The 16,144-nt window shown below is 54.8% G+C and overlaps 1 protein-coding gene across 1 annotated transcript in view; it reads right to left on the bottom strand.

Moving 5' to 3' along the window:
- Positions 1 to 7,119: 7,119 nt before the first annotated feature.
- The window catches only part of LOC107107514 (paired box protein Pax-2a-like), a gene marked incomplete at its 5' end in the record, with an annotated part of 81,004 nt that continues 71,979 nt past the window's right edge, over positions 7,120 to 16,144 (bottom strand). Inside the window, 4 exons of the mRNA XM_015407824.1 lie at positions 7,120 to 7,196; positions 11,595 to 11,681; positions 15,507 to 15,608; positions 15,774 to 15,788. Of these exons, the coding sequence (XP_015263310.1) occupies positions 7,120 to 7,196; positions 11,595 to 11,681; positions 15,507 to 15,608; positions 15,774 to 15,788 (281 nt within the window). The remainder of the gene's footprint in view (positions 7,197 to 11,594; positions 11,682 to 15,506; positions 15,609 to 15,773; positions 15,789 to 16,144) is intronic.

Genomic DNA, 16,144 nt, shown 5'->3' on the forward strand with positions numbered 1-16,144 from the left:
GGAAGGGCTGCCGTTTCCCTCCAAGGACGAGGAGGGGGGAAAGCAAATCCTGGCCTGAGGCCACAACCCACTGCAGAGGGAGAGAGAGGGGTGTGTGTTGGGGCAGAGGACTTGCGTTTCGACCCTGTTAAATTTAACCAAAGATCGAGGTGCCCGCTTCCCAAGGTGGGGAAATCTGCCGGAGGGGTCTCACTGTCCCTCTAGGAAGGTGGTGTCCATTCAATGAGTGGTGGCAGCGTTTAACGGAGAAAAATAGCCCCACCAGGGAAGGCCAAAACAGGGGCTTGCGAGCCACAGGATGGCCCCTCAGTCTCCCAGGCCTGAGGGCGGGTCCCCGTTCCGCCACGTGCTTCTTCGCCTGAAGCAGCCTACAAGGAACAGCAAACATTGTCCGTGGCACAGGTGGGGAGGGAATATTCAAGAAGCCAGCTTAACTAACTACTTACTTGTCTATTGGCCAGTCTTTTATAGAGAGAACGGGCAAATCACGTTTGTGTGTGTGTGTGAACTCAAATCCTGACAAGTCGAACTGTGTCGCTTGCCTTCCTGAACAGCTTTTCTCTGGAGAATGGCTGAGACAGTACTGTTGATTTAATTGGAACTTGTGGGAACATTTTATGCAGTAGAGACCACCAGGTCCTCTTAAACTGACTTGATGGAAAAGATTCCGTTCCCTTTCTTGGCTGTCCACAGAGGGTGGTGAGAACCCACAGGTACCACGATGCCCACGGACATCTTTCCTGGTGCCTGAGGCGTTTTTCTCAAAAGTGGATGTGGCCAGGTGGATATTCTTTTTTTTTGCAGGGTTTCTGATTGGCCGCTGGAGATAACTCCCTGATATTTTTTTGATTGGCCGTCCTCCCGTGGCAGCCATTTTGTTCTTGCACCCACCACCCTGCATCATAATTCCCAAGGAGTCTGCAGGTTCAAAAAGGTTGGGGACCCCTGGACTAGACTCCCTAGAAGTTACCATTTGGGGTCCCACGTGGATCAGGTTCTCTCTAGTTTTAATATCTGTATGAGGAGAGATAGCCAGGGAGCTTGAGACTTACGTGGATGATGGTGGTGCAAAGGTCTGTTTCTCTTTTTCTGTTGGTTCAGGAAGCACCGAGTCCCAAAGCTGTTTGTGTGTCTGGAGCTTTCCTAGGGCCCACCACCCCCCATCCTCAATTGCACAGACTTCTGGACAAAACGAAAGGCTTTCTAAGTCTGGGAATGCTTTAAGGGATTCCTCCACTCCTACATACTTCACCATTCAGCACAACTGTCAGCTATGTTTATGGGCGAGAGTGCATTTATGAGAGTGTTTACGGGAGAGAGCTAAGCAGCCCACCACTACAAAAGTGCCTTTCTTAGGGGTGTGGGTATGGGGAGGGGGGGGAGAAGGAACTTTTCTGTAGTGATTCCAAAACGTAGAAATACTTTACCGAGCCAGGTCCATCTATTCCTGAGGGCGTCACTCCAAGATGTTCTAATTTAGCCAAAAATGAATCAATCTGGTAAAATTTTTAGGACTGATCTTATTAGAGAGCCAGTTTGGTGTAGTGGTTAGGTGCGCGGACTCTAATCTGGGAGAACCCGGTTTGATTCCCCACTCCTCCTCCACTTGCACCTGGCTGGGTGACCTTGGGCAAGCCGTAGTTCTGACAAGAGCTGTCCTTGGAAAAGAGCAGTTTCTGTCAGAGCTCTCTCAGCCCCACCCACCTCACAGGGGGTGTCTGTTGTGGGGAGGGGAAGGGAAAGGAGACTCCAAGTGAAGGGCGGGGTATAAATCCAATCTCCTCCTCCCTATTAGTGATTATTCTGATTTGTGTATTTATCTTGCAGCAGAGATATGCTTCCCCCCCCCCAAAAAAAAAAAGCTGCCAAGGGATTTAGTGGCCTTTTTGAAAACCGTCTGTCACAGACTCTCGTAACAAAAGAGAAGTTATTTTTTAATCTTAAAAAGAAGCTCAGAGAAGTGAGGACCAGTCAAGAGGAGCGAGGACAGCAGGGAGGGCCCAAGGAGGGGAAAGTCACTGTGGGGGGGGGGGCCCTGCCACATCTTCTCCCCAGTTTTGCCTGTCTCCTCTTCCTCCAGCCACCCCCTGGGGTTGGGGGGTACCTTCCGGTCAGAGTCAGCCCTCTTCACAAACATGGGCACAAAGGGTGTGGATGTGTGCTGCCGCATGGAGAAGCCCAAGCCAAGCCAGTCGCAAGTTCTCACAAGATCTCACTTGTGTTTTTCCTCTCTAGTCACCCTATGAGTGTGGCTATTCTGAGCTTTAGGGAGTTCCATAAAGATAAAATTGACTTAAACGTTTTAAAAAGGAGGCCTCAAGAAGAAATGCCATGTCAGTCTGGGGGTTTGTGTCTGTATGTTTAATATCCTTGCATCCCCATGCGAATACCTTTGTATCAGTGTTCCCTCTAAGATGAGTTAGTGTGAGCGAGCTCACAGTTTTCTAGCCACTGGCTCACACATTTTTGTCTGAGCTCAGGAAGGAGGGCTGGCTCCAGAGCAAACTGATGTATGCAGCAGCCAAATCACCTGCTCACACCTTTAAGGCTGTTAGCTCAGAAAGCAGAATTTTTGCTCTCAGGACTCCACAGCTCAGAGGGAGCACTGCTTTGTATGTTCACTGTCACCCTCGAAAGGTGGGGAAGTGCGCACTAACCACTAGCCCGAGCACCACCCACAAGGGCCCATCACCACGAAAGACAAGACGCTTCGAAAGAACACTTGCAGCTCGCAAAAGGTGCCCATTGTGACATTGTGGCCTGCATTCTCCTCCTGCCCTGTCATTCCATGCCCCTTTGGTGACAGGCGGCAGCTCTTGCCAGGGGTGAAGGGTGGTGTTGCCGTTCCTTGTGTATCCGTTTCCCAACACGGAAATGACAACACGGTAGTCAACGAGACTTTCTACTGGCTTGAAATGGGGCGTTAGAACGATTCAGTGGCTTGTGGGATGAAAGGAGGGAGGGGGGCCAGTACAGTAAAGGGGGGGGGGAAGAGGACAAGATGCTACATGAACCAAACAGAGGGAGACAGAGGGGCTGAGCCAGCCGTTATCCTCATGGCCTCCCCCCCCGAGGGTTCCCCCCCCAAAGACCTCCAAACACTCAGCCAATGCCAGCAAGTGAAGAATCACAACACCCCTACCAGGTAAGGGTGCCTTTTTATTCCCGTCATACAGCTGGGGGGAAACAGAAAGCACAAATTGGAGAGGCATGCCCAAAGAAAGCCAAGAAAAGAACCCCGGAGCCTTAAATCCACCTATTTCTGACGGCCGTTGGACAACCTGCTGTGGGAGGGGAGAGAAAGCCAAGGGAGCAGCGGCGGCGGCAGCGGAGGAGGTGGAGGGCCTCGTGGCAGCCAAAGGGGGGGAAGGAGCCCGACACGGGGGGCCACACAGGTGGAAAGGAGACACCTTCTTCGTCTTCTTCCCCTTTTGCATAGAGATTTTTCCTTCCGATTTTTTTTGCATTTTTATTTCCCTGTATTTTAACTTTTTTGTCGTTGTTCAGATTTTTTTTTTAAACAAACAAACAAAGAAAACCAGAAGTAAAAAGAAAACGGCAAACCACTTCCGGGTCCGCTGGAGGTTGCCAGGGAGAAGGCCTTGTTGGGCTTGGCTGTCCCCGCAGGTTCTGAGTTTGTGCTGTGCTTTATTGAACACGGAGCTTTGTTTCCAGTGAACACAATGAGATTTGAATAGTACAGACAGAGCGTTCCTTATCTACATGACGAGGTGAGCCTGTTATTTTTAATCACTACCATGATAATGGATAATGGGCTTATATACAAGAGGAATTTGCTTTCACGGTACACACAGAATCTTCCTACAAAGCAGCCATTTCCCCCCTCCCCCTGCAAATAACAAAATATTAAATAATTGCTAGGATCTCCATCTTTCCTGCATAGTCCAGTCCAATGGAACCGGCATGAACATTGATGGTTGCCACAGATCATCGCGTGAAACACCCCCCACCCCCATATCAGTTTCTCAACTTCACTATAATACTGCTTTACAATGCAATCCACCAGCTGCAACTCAGACCAGCCAACACAAGACACTTTTTGGCAAATGTAATGCAAACATTTGCAGGCGGCTCTTGAGAGGAGGGGGCGCGGCCAGGTCCGTCACTGTGTCCGGTGCTCTGGACAGAACTGCATGCTCTCTTGATAAGCCGGACAGACCCAATCAGACCGGGGGGGGAGACAAGTCAGCGTCGGCATGAAAGCAAGGCCAGGCCACTCCTTTCCTCATATCGGTTTCCCCAGAAGGGAGGATGGCAAATGAGACATGTCATGTCTTCTGGTGTTCCCTCAGCCTGGGGCAGGGTTAGGGCCGGGGGAGACTGGCCGCCTTGAGTCCCCACAGACCGTGGCCGCCACCGGGAACGGACCCAAGCAGTGGTTTTGCTTCCCAGCCAGCTGGAGGCTCACGTTTAAGGGTGGTCAGTGGGCTGCCTTCAGCAGTCCTCTCTTCCGACAGAGCCCTATGCACAGCTGAGTAAAAACTTTAGCTAGGATTCTTTTAAAGAAATCTCAGAGAGAAGCAGCAGTCCTAGCCAGCTACAGCTGCGTTTCAGACAAGGAGATGAGAGGTGGCACTGAACCCATTTCTGGTGGAATGATATTTCCGTGAGTGCCCGGAAAGAGACCCACGAGCAGATTTAGACAATGATCTTTGACTCGGGGGGGGGGTGTATCTGTGGCATGCACAGCACTGGTGCGACTTGGGGGGGGGGCTAGAACACACCTGCCTGTTCTGGGGAGCCTCCTTGACCAGCTCAAACAATTGTTGGGGTCTTCTCTCCACATACAACTGAATGGTTTTCGGAAGCTGGTTTGTTTGCCTGGAATGAGCAGGTTACAGAGACGAGAAGAGAGGCACGGTGCTGTGGGGCTCCTGGAAATCGGCATGCTTTGAAAGCCCCACGGAAGGGGGTCTATTGAACCAAAGGCAGTCCCAACCCACCGTGTTCTCTTACTGGCAACCTGTAGAAGGAACGAGGTACACCCCGACCCCTTCCTTTCGGAGGCAGGTTCCTGCTGCAATCGAACCAAAGGCAGTCCCAACCCACCCACCGTGTTCTCTTACTGGCAGCCCGTAGAAGGAACGAGGTACACCCCGAGCCCTTCCTTTCGGAGGCAGGTTCCTGCTGCTTGACTCAAGTCAATGCATGGCCTTGGGAAGAGGCTGCAGGGATATGGTGTCCCCCCAGAAATGAGCATGCCCTCTCCATAGTTTGAGAACCGCTAACCTAGCAACATTCCATTCCCTTCAGCGTACTTCCTCCCACTCCAGGATTAGGCTAGATGGAAGGACGCAGACTTGCCACCTTCTGCAACACTTCCCACAACCGGTGTCCCTGGATTCTGCACTCACACCCAGACACCCTGCAGGATTCGGCATGCACAACAACGTATGTACGGAAAGCAACACAGTTAATGCAGATGCGCCGGTCTGGCATCAGCTTGCCCCACCTGCAGGTTTACTTTCGCCCCAGGAATTTGACAGTTTGTAGGCCGGAGTGGGTCATAGTGGGGGGGCAGCAGAAAATCAGTGGGTCGTAGGGTTTGTGGATGCTGTGAAGGAGGGACAGAGCCACACAGGGAGGGCCGTCCCCCAAGAAATGTGCTGTTTTCAAAAACCAAACCCAACTAAGTGAAATTGTCAAGTAATCCAAGTTCTGCTTGGCTTTTTATACATATATGCAGAATTCTAGGACATGAACAGCCCCTAAAGCCCATTAAGCTGATTGCCATAAGACTTGGTCAGAAACATAAGGCGGGTTCAAACACAAAAGGAAAGTGCAAGTTTCGGGGAGTGTGCCACCCACCCCAGAATATCGCTGACCCAAGCCCCACCCTCCTCCAGGCCCTCCGCGAGAAGCTGGCTAGCAGGAACCACCGAAGGAAGGCTGGACAGCCAAGGGACCATTGGAGGGATTTTGCTTCTGACGCCACCTGGGCAGGTGGGCGGGATGTGGGGTGGGATGGGACTATTTTGAGCTTTCTTCTGCTCCTTAACTACGTCTGGGGTGTGGACAGCTCCCCACAGAATGGCACTTGCACGCTTCCTCACCGCACATGGACATTCTGGAGCACAACAGAAAAGGAATGAAATCCAGGACAGAAAGGGGAACACTATTCTTCAGAAGAACATGCCTGCCACTTGGGTCAAGGTGATTATTTCAGCTCATTTTTTGCTGGGTCTTTTTGCTTTTAGAAAACTGGGGATTCATTCTCTCACTCTTGCTTTTCCTTTTTACAGACCTTCAGGACAAAGCATTAAAAACAGTTATATTTATATATCTATTTATATCGCTCTTCGTTTTGCCTGCGGCTTGGTTGGTTGATGTAACTCTGTCCTGCTGCCTGACCTGGCCGTGTGTCTGCGTGTCTGAGCATATGTGCGTGTTGGTGACCCTGCTGCCCGTCTCCAGTCTGCAAGATCATATCACAGAGGGTGCAGTCAGTCTTCAGTTGGAACTAGCTCGACCAACCTAAGGGAACGGACCGCACAAAGAAACCCTTGTGAAGCACATACAGCACGGCAGAGGTCTCCCCCGTCCCCCCCCCGCCAGACTGAACCAAACGGCTCCCTCTCTGGCTTCCGGAAAGAGAGCTGTTCATCATTTTGAGGTTTCCACAGAACACCATCTCTCGAGGGAACCGTGAATTGCGAGTGGCATTCTCCCATCTGTACCACTCCCAGAACAAGAGCCGTGTAGCAGGTCGTATTGCTCAGATTCCTCTCACGGTTGGAGGAGAAGTTGGGGAAGCCTCTTGCCAAAGGAAGGTGGCTGAAGAACCCAGGCCTGATTCAGGAGGCTCGGTCAGTCTGCGGTGGCCACGGGGGCCTGCCTTTGTCGTCATCCCGCAGAGTCGCTTGCTTGGACTGCAGAGGGCACAAGCTTGTCAGTCTGGTGGCCGCAAATGTACAACTTCCCAGTTTGTTCGGTAGTCCTAAGGAGGAGGGCAGGGCGGAGGGGGCAGGTGAGGGGGGACAGAGAGGGCCTCTTTGTCCTTCCCGGCGGCGGTGGAGGAGGAGGAGGAGCGTTCATCAGACAGGTACAATATGGAGGCCCAGGCCATCGCCCTGCAGTTTCATGTGGTTTCCGTGGTAACTAGTGGCGGTCATAGGCAGCGGCAGCAGTGGGAGGTGCGGAGCCCCGGGATGTGGCACTATAATAATAAGGGGAACCTGAAAGTTAACACAGGAGAAGAATGGACTGATTGAAAGGACACACAGTAAAATAAAAAAAGAAAGAGAGAGAGAGAGAGAGGGAGAGAGAGAGAGAGAGAAAGTAAAAGGAAATTAAAGGGATATTAAAAGAACTAAAGGTGGACATCTGGAGAGGGAGATTCATCAATGCAGGGGTCCCCAACCTTGCTGAGCCTGTGGACCTTTTGGGAATTTTGAAAGTGCGGAGTGCGCACCACCACCAAACGGCTGCCATGGGCTGTGGGTCCAGTCACCAGGTACTGGCAGAATCAAAGCTAAGCATCTTCCTGTGATAAAAATGGCTGTTTTCCTACAGGTGGCTGGACTCCGGCCTCTCCTGGAGCACCTCTTGCTCCACAGAGATGGAGGAAGCCAAGGATTAGCTTTTTGCTGTGGGGAAGGAAGGAAGGGAGTACCAGAAGACAGATTGGCAGGCCCTCTGGCTCCACATTGGGGGTCGCTGCATTCATGGCTAAGATGCAGAACAGAGATGGCAGCGTAGTCTACACCTGCGTGGTAAATAAACTGGAAGGAAAGTTCGGGTGTAACCGTTGGCAGCTAGACTCCAGTCAGAACCTGCTCAGGAAGGTCATCGGACTGATTCCATGACATTTTACCCCCAGACTCATTCCAAAAGCTGCCCCACAGAAGCAGAACACCACACTGGAGCCGGGCCTCGCTCAGGTCCCACTGGACCTCCTCCTCCGTTAAAGGCTGCAGTGTTTGGGGGCTACATGCGCTGCTCCTCGTTGCCTATCTGTGAGTATCTGAGGGGTCACTCCCAGTTCTGCCAGGAGTGGGGGAGAGATTTGGGCCTCATTCTTGCGCACAGCAAGACCCACTTCTCACCCACACCTTCATTAACAGACATTTATTTTGTGGGATACCAGTTCTCCCAGGTAAGAAGCAGAGGCGCAAGGACTGTGAGTGCAGGCTGCAAGTACCAGGTGGGGATGGAAGGTGTAATGGCGTAGCCCAATCTGGTCAGAGCCTGGAAAGCTCAGCAGGGTCAGTACTTGGAAGGGAGACCGCCAAGGAAGGCCCCGCAGAGGAAGGCCATGTGGCCAACCACCTCTGCCTCTCCCTTGCCTTGGAAGCTCCTAGCTGGGAGTCACCAGAAGTTAGTTACAACTTGATGGCGCTTCTATACATATGTAAGTGCTGGGTGCCCCCTGGACAAGGGAACAGCAGCATCTAGAGGGTAAACAATGCAATGCTGAAGGGGGCAAACCAAACAGTAAACGTTGCTCTGCCAACCGGTTCCAAGGGACTTCAGTGGGTTCCATGGGCCTGGCGAGCCAAACCCTTGGAAGGAAACACGGTTCTGCCATTCTCACAGGCAAAATAACTTCTATTGTACTTTCAGCACCGAACACTCTTGAGAATCCTTATTCACTGGGCCATCTAATGAACGTTTCCATTCGAGAAACGGTGGACCTGAAGCAAGAGGCTGAGCCGTTGAAGTCCATGGCTGAGCAGGGCCTGGCTCCAAGGCCAGTGTTCCCCCACGCCGAGTTTGGACGGCGAAAGTGCCCGAGGTCTCCTTTTGCTGCCTGGGGCGAAAGAGACGGCTCTGGGTCAGAGGATGTACGGAAAGGAAGCAGCGGAGGCTTGTGGGGATGGGACCAGAGACAGAAAGGGCATAATAGCAATACCAGTGAAACAAGACACAATACCGCTCGCTGGAGAAATATCCCTGTGGGATGCGGGGGGGGGGGCTGTCTTCCCTCTCAGCTTGTTTACACCGTCAGTTTTTGTAGGAAAACGACTGCTTGATGCCTCCCACTTTGCAATGTGTTTACACGACCAAGGGACTCATCATAAGCAGAGAAGGGATGAAATGGAGGGGAAAGAACCCTGGAGGAGGGAAAAGGCCTCTCGTCTCCAGCCTGTCCCATCTCAGGATAAGCAGCCTGCATAAATCACGCGGAGGCCTTTGTCTCAGGCAGCAGGATCTGGGGGGGGGGGGTTAAAAATCCCTGCAAATAGATGGGGGGGGGCTGTCTCGCAGTGGCAAAATGGGTGCTTGTAAACCTCTCCAGGGTTCTCTGCCCATATAAAAGTGATTCCGTAATTACTTGGCTTGTGCAGGAGCATCTCTCTGAGGACCACAGACCCAGAAGGACGGCCTGAGTCAGCTGATCTGACTTCCGGCTGTCTCCTGTCCACAAAGAGGAGCCACTGTCCCCCCCCCCCCGGGGGGCCCCCCGGCCCACTCCAGTCTGCAGCAGCCAAACAGACCAGCCCTTCCGTGGAACCGTCCGGGAATCCCCGTGGCCTCTGGTGTGCTGGCTCTTTCCCCCTCAAAGCTTCTGAGGTAAGTCCCCTTCTGCCTGACGGCGGCGCAGAATCTGACACGGAATCAAACCCTTCTCTCAGCCTCTCAACTTCAGTAGTGTAACTCTGCTGAGGTTTGCACTGTAAGCATTTCCTCACCTGCCATGCCCTGGCGGGAACCTGGCCCTTACTCAGTGCAAGCCGGACTCTGGACACCTTCTCCTTTCCACTTCCCAAAGTGGTGCCGGCCAAACTTCCTAAACTACCATTCTTGTAATGGGGGTCTTTCAATCGCATCCGAACTAGTCCTAAATCTGGAGTGTCAAGTTTGTGGCAGTGGAAACGTCCCACGGCAGCACGGTTTCAGGTGCTGGGCGCTCAAATGCCCCTGCCTCTCTCTCACAGTAGCAATTGCCCTGCCAGCCATCAGCATTTCCTCACAGGCACAGTCCTTTGCACCTGGTAAGTGTGTGTGTGTGTGTGTGGTGCTTTTCAAGAAAGAAGAAGAACTGGAGCGAGACCTTAGTTATTAAGAGAAGTGGCGATTGTGTGACGGAGGAAGCGCTTCCCCACCAGCATGCACCCAAAGTTCCTCTTGTCTAATCAGTCGTGTGAGGTTTAGAAGCCCCACAAAAAGGTGCAAAGTCTGTTTACCCACGGTGATTGTGGCACAGGCGTGCACAGCATGGGCCACAAGGCCGGTTCATGTGACTCGCTGAAAGGATATTGTCTGCTTCAAACCACAGTTTAAGCTTGGCCTCCCACTGACTGGTGAGGAGCAGTGTTCCCTCTAAGCTGAGTGAGTGTGAGCTAGCTCACAGTTTTTTAGCCTCCAGCGCACACATTTTTGTCTTCGCTCAGGAATGGATGGCTCAAGAGCAAACTAATGTATGCAGTAGCCAAATTGCTTGCTCACAACTTTAATGCCAGTAGCTCCCAAAGTAGAATTTTTGCTCACAGGACTCCACAGCTTAGAGGGAACATTGGTGAGGAGGGGCTTTCAGTAGCTCTGTTTGTCATCAGAGCTCAGATGTTAACAATGCTGGAAGACAATATCACTCAGGTACTAAAGGCTCTGCAAGTATGCAGTGAGCAGCGGTGGTTTATTTGTTTTCCCTATAATCAGTCTCTGCCCATCCTCTGACAGAGGAATGCCCTGGGAGGGAGCGGCTCTTCTCCCCCCCCACCCTCTAGACAGACCGCTCCTTTGTTGAGCACACCAGGTTGTCAAAGGCTGCATTCAGTGGCGCCTCAGACGTTCTCCCCGGAACTCAGGAGTCTGGGTGAGGCTGACCTGAGCAGCAGCTAAAAACTGGGGCGGTTGCACTGCGCGCGCATGTGTACGGTGTGCGCACGGATGTGTGCTGGTGAGTGCGCCCTGGCGTTCTTGGTCCTCCCCAGATTGGGCCCACCTGTGCCGAGGCAGGGTCTGGTCTGGAAGCTGTGCAGTCCCGACCAGGGGTCGTTTCATAGAAAAAGAGCTAGGGAAACTCATTAGCATAACTCATTAGCATATGCCACACCCCCTGACATCACCGGAAATGTGTCATAAGGCCACACACCCCGCCCCCAACGGTCCCGGCTGCCACCGCCAGCCTTGCAGCTCCACTGCCAAGCCCCATGAGGGGCCCGGCGGTGGACCTGCAAGGCCGGCGGGAGTGCAAGGAAGCCCCGCGAAGGCCCTCCCTGGCCCCAGGCAGGCAGGGGTGGGGAGAGGCAGGGAGGAAGCAACTTACCCTCCCTCTTCTCCTGCCTCCTCCTGGCTGAATGAAGCGGGGCGCTGGTCCCGACTGAGTGACCCCTCCAGCCACTCTAGCAGTGGCCGAGCTCCGATGCCGCTGGGAGGATGGCTGTGTGCCCCGAGAAGGTGACTTCAGACTTGCTCCCTGAATGGCCCCCCCTCCCTCCCAAGAGAGGGGGATGCCAACTCCTCCTCCTCCGACTACCCAGGGGAAGGAGTTATGTGGCCAGAGAGGACATCTGTGGGGGACAGCCCCTTCTCCCCGCTCTCCAGCAAGCTAGAAACAAATAAGAGACAAGCAGGAGGGAGAGAAGGAGAGGTGGGGGGGGGCTGTGCGGCCGGTCAGAGCAGATACTCACTTAGTAACGCCGGGTTGCTGAACCTCCAGGCTTCGTTGTAGGTCGTGTACTGAGGGTGGCTGTATGGATTCCCTGAGAATTCACTCCCTAGAAACAGCAAAGGGGGGGGGGCATTCATAAAGTACATGATGAACCGAGGGAAAGGAAGCCTTGTGAAATTCTGCAGCTGACGACCAAGGGAGGAGGAGGCCTCGGCAGAAATAGGACATCACCCTTTTGCACCTTTATTTCTCACGGGCACCATGGATGCCTGCGGCCCTTCTTTCTGCTCCCTGGACTCTCCTGTTTCCACCAGGTTTAAAATCTGACTTGATCTGCGCCTCTCTGGGGTTGGGCAGCCTGGGACTTCCAAACGTCATCGGCTGCTGGTGGTGGGGTTGCAATAGCCGAGGCATCCTTTGTGGGGGGTGGCAGGTCCACTTGTACCACAGTGGTCCTCTGGGGCCAGGAAGAGGCAGAGGGTCAGACAGTGTGGCCAACTTCAGGAGAAGGGCCAGAGATGGAGACGGAGACCCCGCATCTGCTCTGAAAGAGGCACCCAACTCCTCAGACTTATCCAACGATACAGTGGTCAGTCTCTCAGAAGGAGCAAGACCACTTCTTGTGAGCCAGTTTGGTGTCGTGGTGAAGTGCGCGGACTCTAATCTGGGAGAACCGGGTTTGATTCCCCCACTCCTCCTCCACTCGCACCTGGCTGGATGACCTTGGGCAAGCCGTAGTTCTGGCACAGCTGTTCTCGAAAAAGAGCAGTTTCTGTCAGACCTCTCTCAGCCCCACCTCCCTCACAAGCAGTGTTCCCTCTCAGCTGAGTTAGTGTGAGCTAGCTCACAGTTTTTTAGCCTCCGGCTCACACATTTTAGTCTTTGCTCAGGAAGGAGGGCTCCAGAGCAAACTAATTTATGCAGTAGCCAAATTGCTCGCTCACAACTTTAATGCTCACAAGACTCCACAGCTTAGAGGGAGCATTGCGCACAGGGTGTCTGTTGGGGGGAGGGGGAGGGAAAGGAGTTTGTAAGCCGCTCTGGGACTCCTTTAGGAAGTGAAGGGCAGTAGGTATAAACCCAATCTCCTCCTCCTCCTCCTCTTCTTCATTTAGCAGATCGGGGGTGGGTGGGCAAGAGAAGCAAGGTTTTGGAGGGCCCTGCCCGGGGAGGGGGGAAGGGAGCTCCCCCTCCCCTCCTCTGCCCACCACCTGGCACTCAGGCCTCCCTCTCCCCCCACCCGCCTGCCCGCCTGCCTTCCCTCCGCTGCTCACTCGCCCTCCCAGCTGCCTGGGCTCCCCTTTGCGGGCAGGCCGCTCCCCCCAGCGGTCCCAGAGGCAGAGTGTGCAGCCGGGAAGAGGGGCAGCAGTGGGGTGCTGGCAAGGAAGGGGCCCCTGCCGGAAACCTTGGGGCCCCTCTTTGCGGGAGGAGGAGGAGAACCGGCCCTGAGGAGAACGGAGCTCTCCAGGGGAGGAAGGGACCAGCTGCCAGAAGAGCCCCACTCCCAGACGGCTGGAGCCTGCCCCTGTCAGAGGCTGGCTGTGTATTGTCATGAGGGGTAGCAGCCTTCTGAAAAAAAAGACCCTCCTTCTGCCCACTGCCTGGTTCTGCCAGCCAGTGGCCCGCTGACTCTACGGCTTCGGATTGCTCACAAAGGCCGCCGGGGAAGGATGCAGTGAGCCCATGGCCTGGGGGCTATCCCCTGCCGGGGCTCCCCCCCTGCCCCGCCCCACACAAGGTGGGCAGCAGCACTGCCGCCATCGCCATGAGGTGGTGGGCAGGATCTGCTGCCGCCGCTGCTGGGTTGCCTACTCTCGGCTGGGAGATTCTTGGCCATTTGGGGGGTGGAGCCTGGAGAAGGCGGGGTTTGGGGAGGGGCTGGACCTCAGTGGGGTATAATGCCCTAGAGTCCCCCCCCTCCAAAGCTGCCATTTGCTCCAGGGAGCAGAGATCGCTGTCATCTGGGGGATCAGCTGTGATTTCAGGGAAACTCCAGGCAGCACCTGGAGGTTGGCCCCCCAACACCACTCTCCGCCGGCGAGCCCTGGCCCACTTGTGGGATGCAGGCACGAATGGGGCCCACCGCAAGATCCCTCCCCTTCCTTCTGCCCCCAGATGTGAGGCTGCCTGGCTCCATTTCAGCGCTCTTCTCTCATGGTGGGATGGCCTAGTGGTTCGGGACTGAAGCAGAGCGTGGCAACAGGTGGCCCTCTAAGGGCAAAGGCCTGCCAGAGGAAGGCTGGCAGCGTAGTGCGTGGGGTGGGGGGCTGGATCGAGGACCCTGGACGGAAGCATCCTTCAGGTTCTCCAGGTTGTCTCCGTTGCAGAAAACCGTGTCTGTTTCCAAGGTGCCAGACAGGCACTTCCTCCCACGGCCTACCTTGGACTGTCCGCTCTGACCCTCCCTCTCTTCCTCACGGATTGTGTCACCCGAAACTGTTTACAATGATCCTGAACTGCAGGTTAAGTAGAGGAGAAAGATCCTCTCTCTCTCTCTCTCTCTCTCTCTCTCTCCCCCCCCTCCTGAGCAGCCAAGGGGAGCCAGGGAGGGGGAGGCAGTGGGCGTGAGACCCTGTTTATTGACGAGGAGTGAAAGGAAGCGTGCCGCTGGATAATGAGCTTTTGAGCTCAACTGTGACCAAGAGGAACTGAGCTATCTCCTTCCCAGATCACTAATGAAACACATGTAATTTCCTCATCAGCGCTGGATTCTCTTTAACGGCTCCCCTTGCAGCTGGCTCCTTTTTGTGTGACCCCCGTTCTCCTCTGGCCTTAGGGTTCCCCCCCCCCGCTAAAGTCCCGGATGCGGAGGAGAGAGTGGCAGGGGGGCAAGAAAGGCCAGCTACAGAAGCCACAACCACCCCCCTGGCTATGGCGGGCCCAGGCGGAGCCCCAGCGATCGTGGGTCTGCTTTCTGAGGAATAGCCCCAGCCCACCAACCCAATCCAGTTTTAAAGCAGATGATCCACAGGGTGTCCTGCTGGGCCCACCGGACTGAGCAACTCGGCTCACCAGGGATGTCCACCTTCCTCAGGACAGGTCCAGCAGCTGGGCTGCCCCCAAGGTGAGAGACTCAACTCTTTCTAGGATGGCCAATATGAGGCAGGATGAGGCAGGCGTAAAAACCAGAGATGGGAACGGGTGAAGTGGGGTGTGTGGACACTCCTGGCATATGCATGCTCCCACAGACGTCCGTCCCGAGGGGCTTCTCCCAGCTCTCTCTGCCATTTCTACGCCCCAGGTGGGAGGGTGGAAAAGCACTTCATGATGGGCACTGTGAGAACCTCCTCACTGAAGACAACCCAGCCTCTGAAAGAAGCACCGTCGGAACTGTTCTGGTCTCTTGCTTTCCCATGATTTAAATCCTAGTTAGCTGTAGCCAATCCAAGGGTTTGTGTTTACACAACTTGAAGCAAAACGGACTCAAAGTAAAAGATGAGAGTCCTTTAGCATGTGTATTCCCAAGCAGCTTCAGGCATTTCAACATCTGACTCACAAGTGTGTTCCCGAGAGAGGCTTTCCCATCTACAAGGACATGTCCGTGCACAGCCATGTCCGGTGGGCAATGCGTTAAGAATGCCCACGCGGCAGTTTTGCCTTACGGAAGGGACTCGTCTGAAGGACAAACGTCACACAGGAAGTGGCCCCTGCAGAGTGAACGGGGGGGGGGGGCACAAGTCCACGGATTGAGGCCTGGAAGGCATGCCGTCCACCCAAAGGCTGACTGTAGACAAAAGAAGGGGGCATTCTGTGCTACAGCAAGTCAGAGGAAGGCGTGGACTCGGGAGCCACATCAAGCGGCAAGCAATCCGCTGTCTTGGGAGGTGGGCCTCAGCAGCCCCAGGAGAGCCGGGCAGGGGGCAGGCCCAGCCTCTTCTATCCTGACCCCAGCGGGAGCCGTTGCCAGTGCGTCAAGCGAGGAGGGACTTACCAGGCACCATTCCGGCCAGAGTGGAGGTCGGGTAGCTGCCCTGTCCAGTCGGCGGGACGTGGGGTGGGTAGCCAGGCAGGGTGGTGCTGGCCATGTCGCGACCTGGCGGGGAAGAAAGGAGGGAGAGCTCATTGCGGAGCAGGCGCTGCGGCGGAGAACGGCCAGCTGGGGGGCCTCCTGTCTGGACTGTGCTTCTTCTCAGGGACTCCCGGGTCACACCGCTCTCGGCATCAGGCCCCGCTCCCATGCGGGGACAAAACCACTGGCCCACCTCCACCGGCCCTGACCTGGGAGGCCCAGGCGAGCCCAGTCTCATCAGGTCTGGGAAGCTAAGCAGGGTCGGCTCTGGTTGACATTGGGACAGGAGACCACCAAGGAAGCCCAGGTCTCCTACACAGAGCCAGGCAATGGCAACCCCCCCCCGCCCGACACCTCTGAACGTCTCCAGAGCTGCCATAAGGTGCCTGCAGATGGACAGCACACAAGAACATAACAGAAGCCAGTGTTGGATCAGGCCAATGGCCCATCCAGTCCAACACTCTTCTGTGCCACACAGTGGCCAGAAACACCAGGTGCCCTCAGGAGGACCAGCATTGGGGCCAGGACACTAGAAGCCCTCCCACTGTTGCCCCCCCCCA

The sequence above is a fragment of the Gekko japonicus genome, unplaced genomic scaffold (genome assembly GCF_001447785.1).
Source record: "Gekko japonicus isolate JY-2015 unplaced genomic scaffold, Gekko_japonicus_V1.1 scaffold3125, whole genome shotgun sequence".
Classification (NCBI taxonomy): Eukaryota; Metazoa; Chordata; class Lepidosauria; order Squamata; family Gekkonidae; genus Gekko; species Gekko japonicus.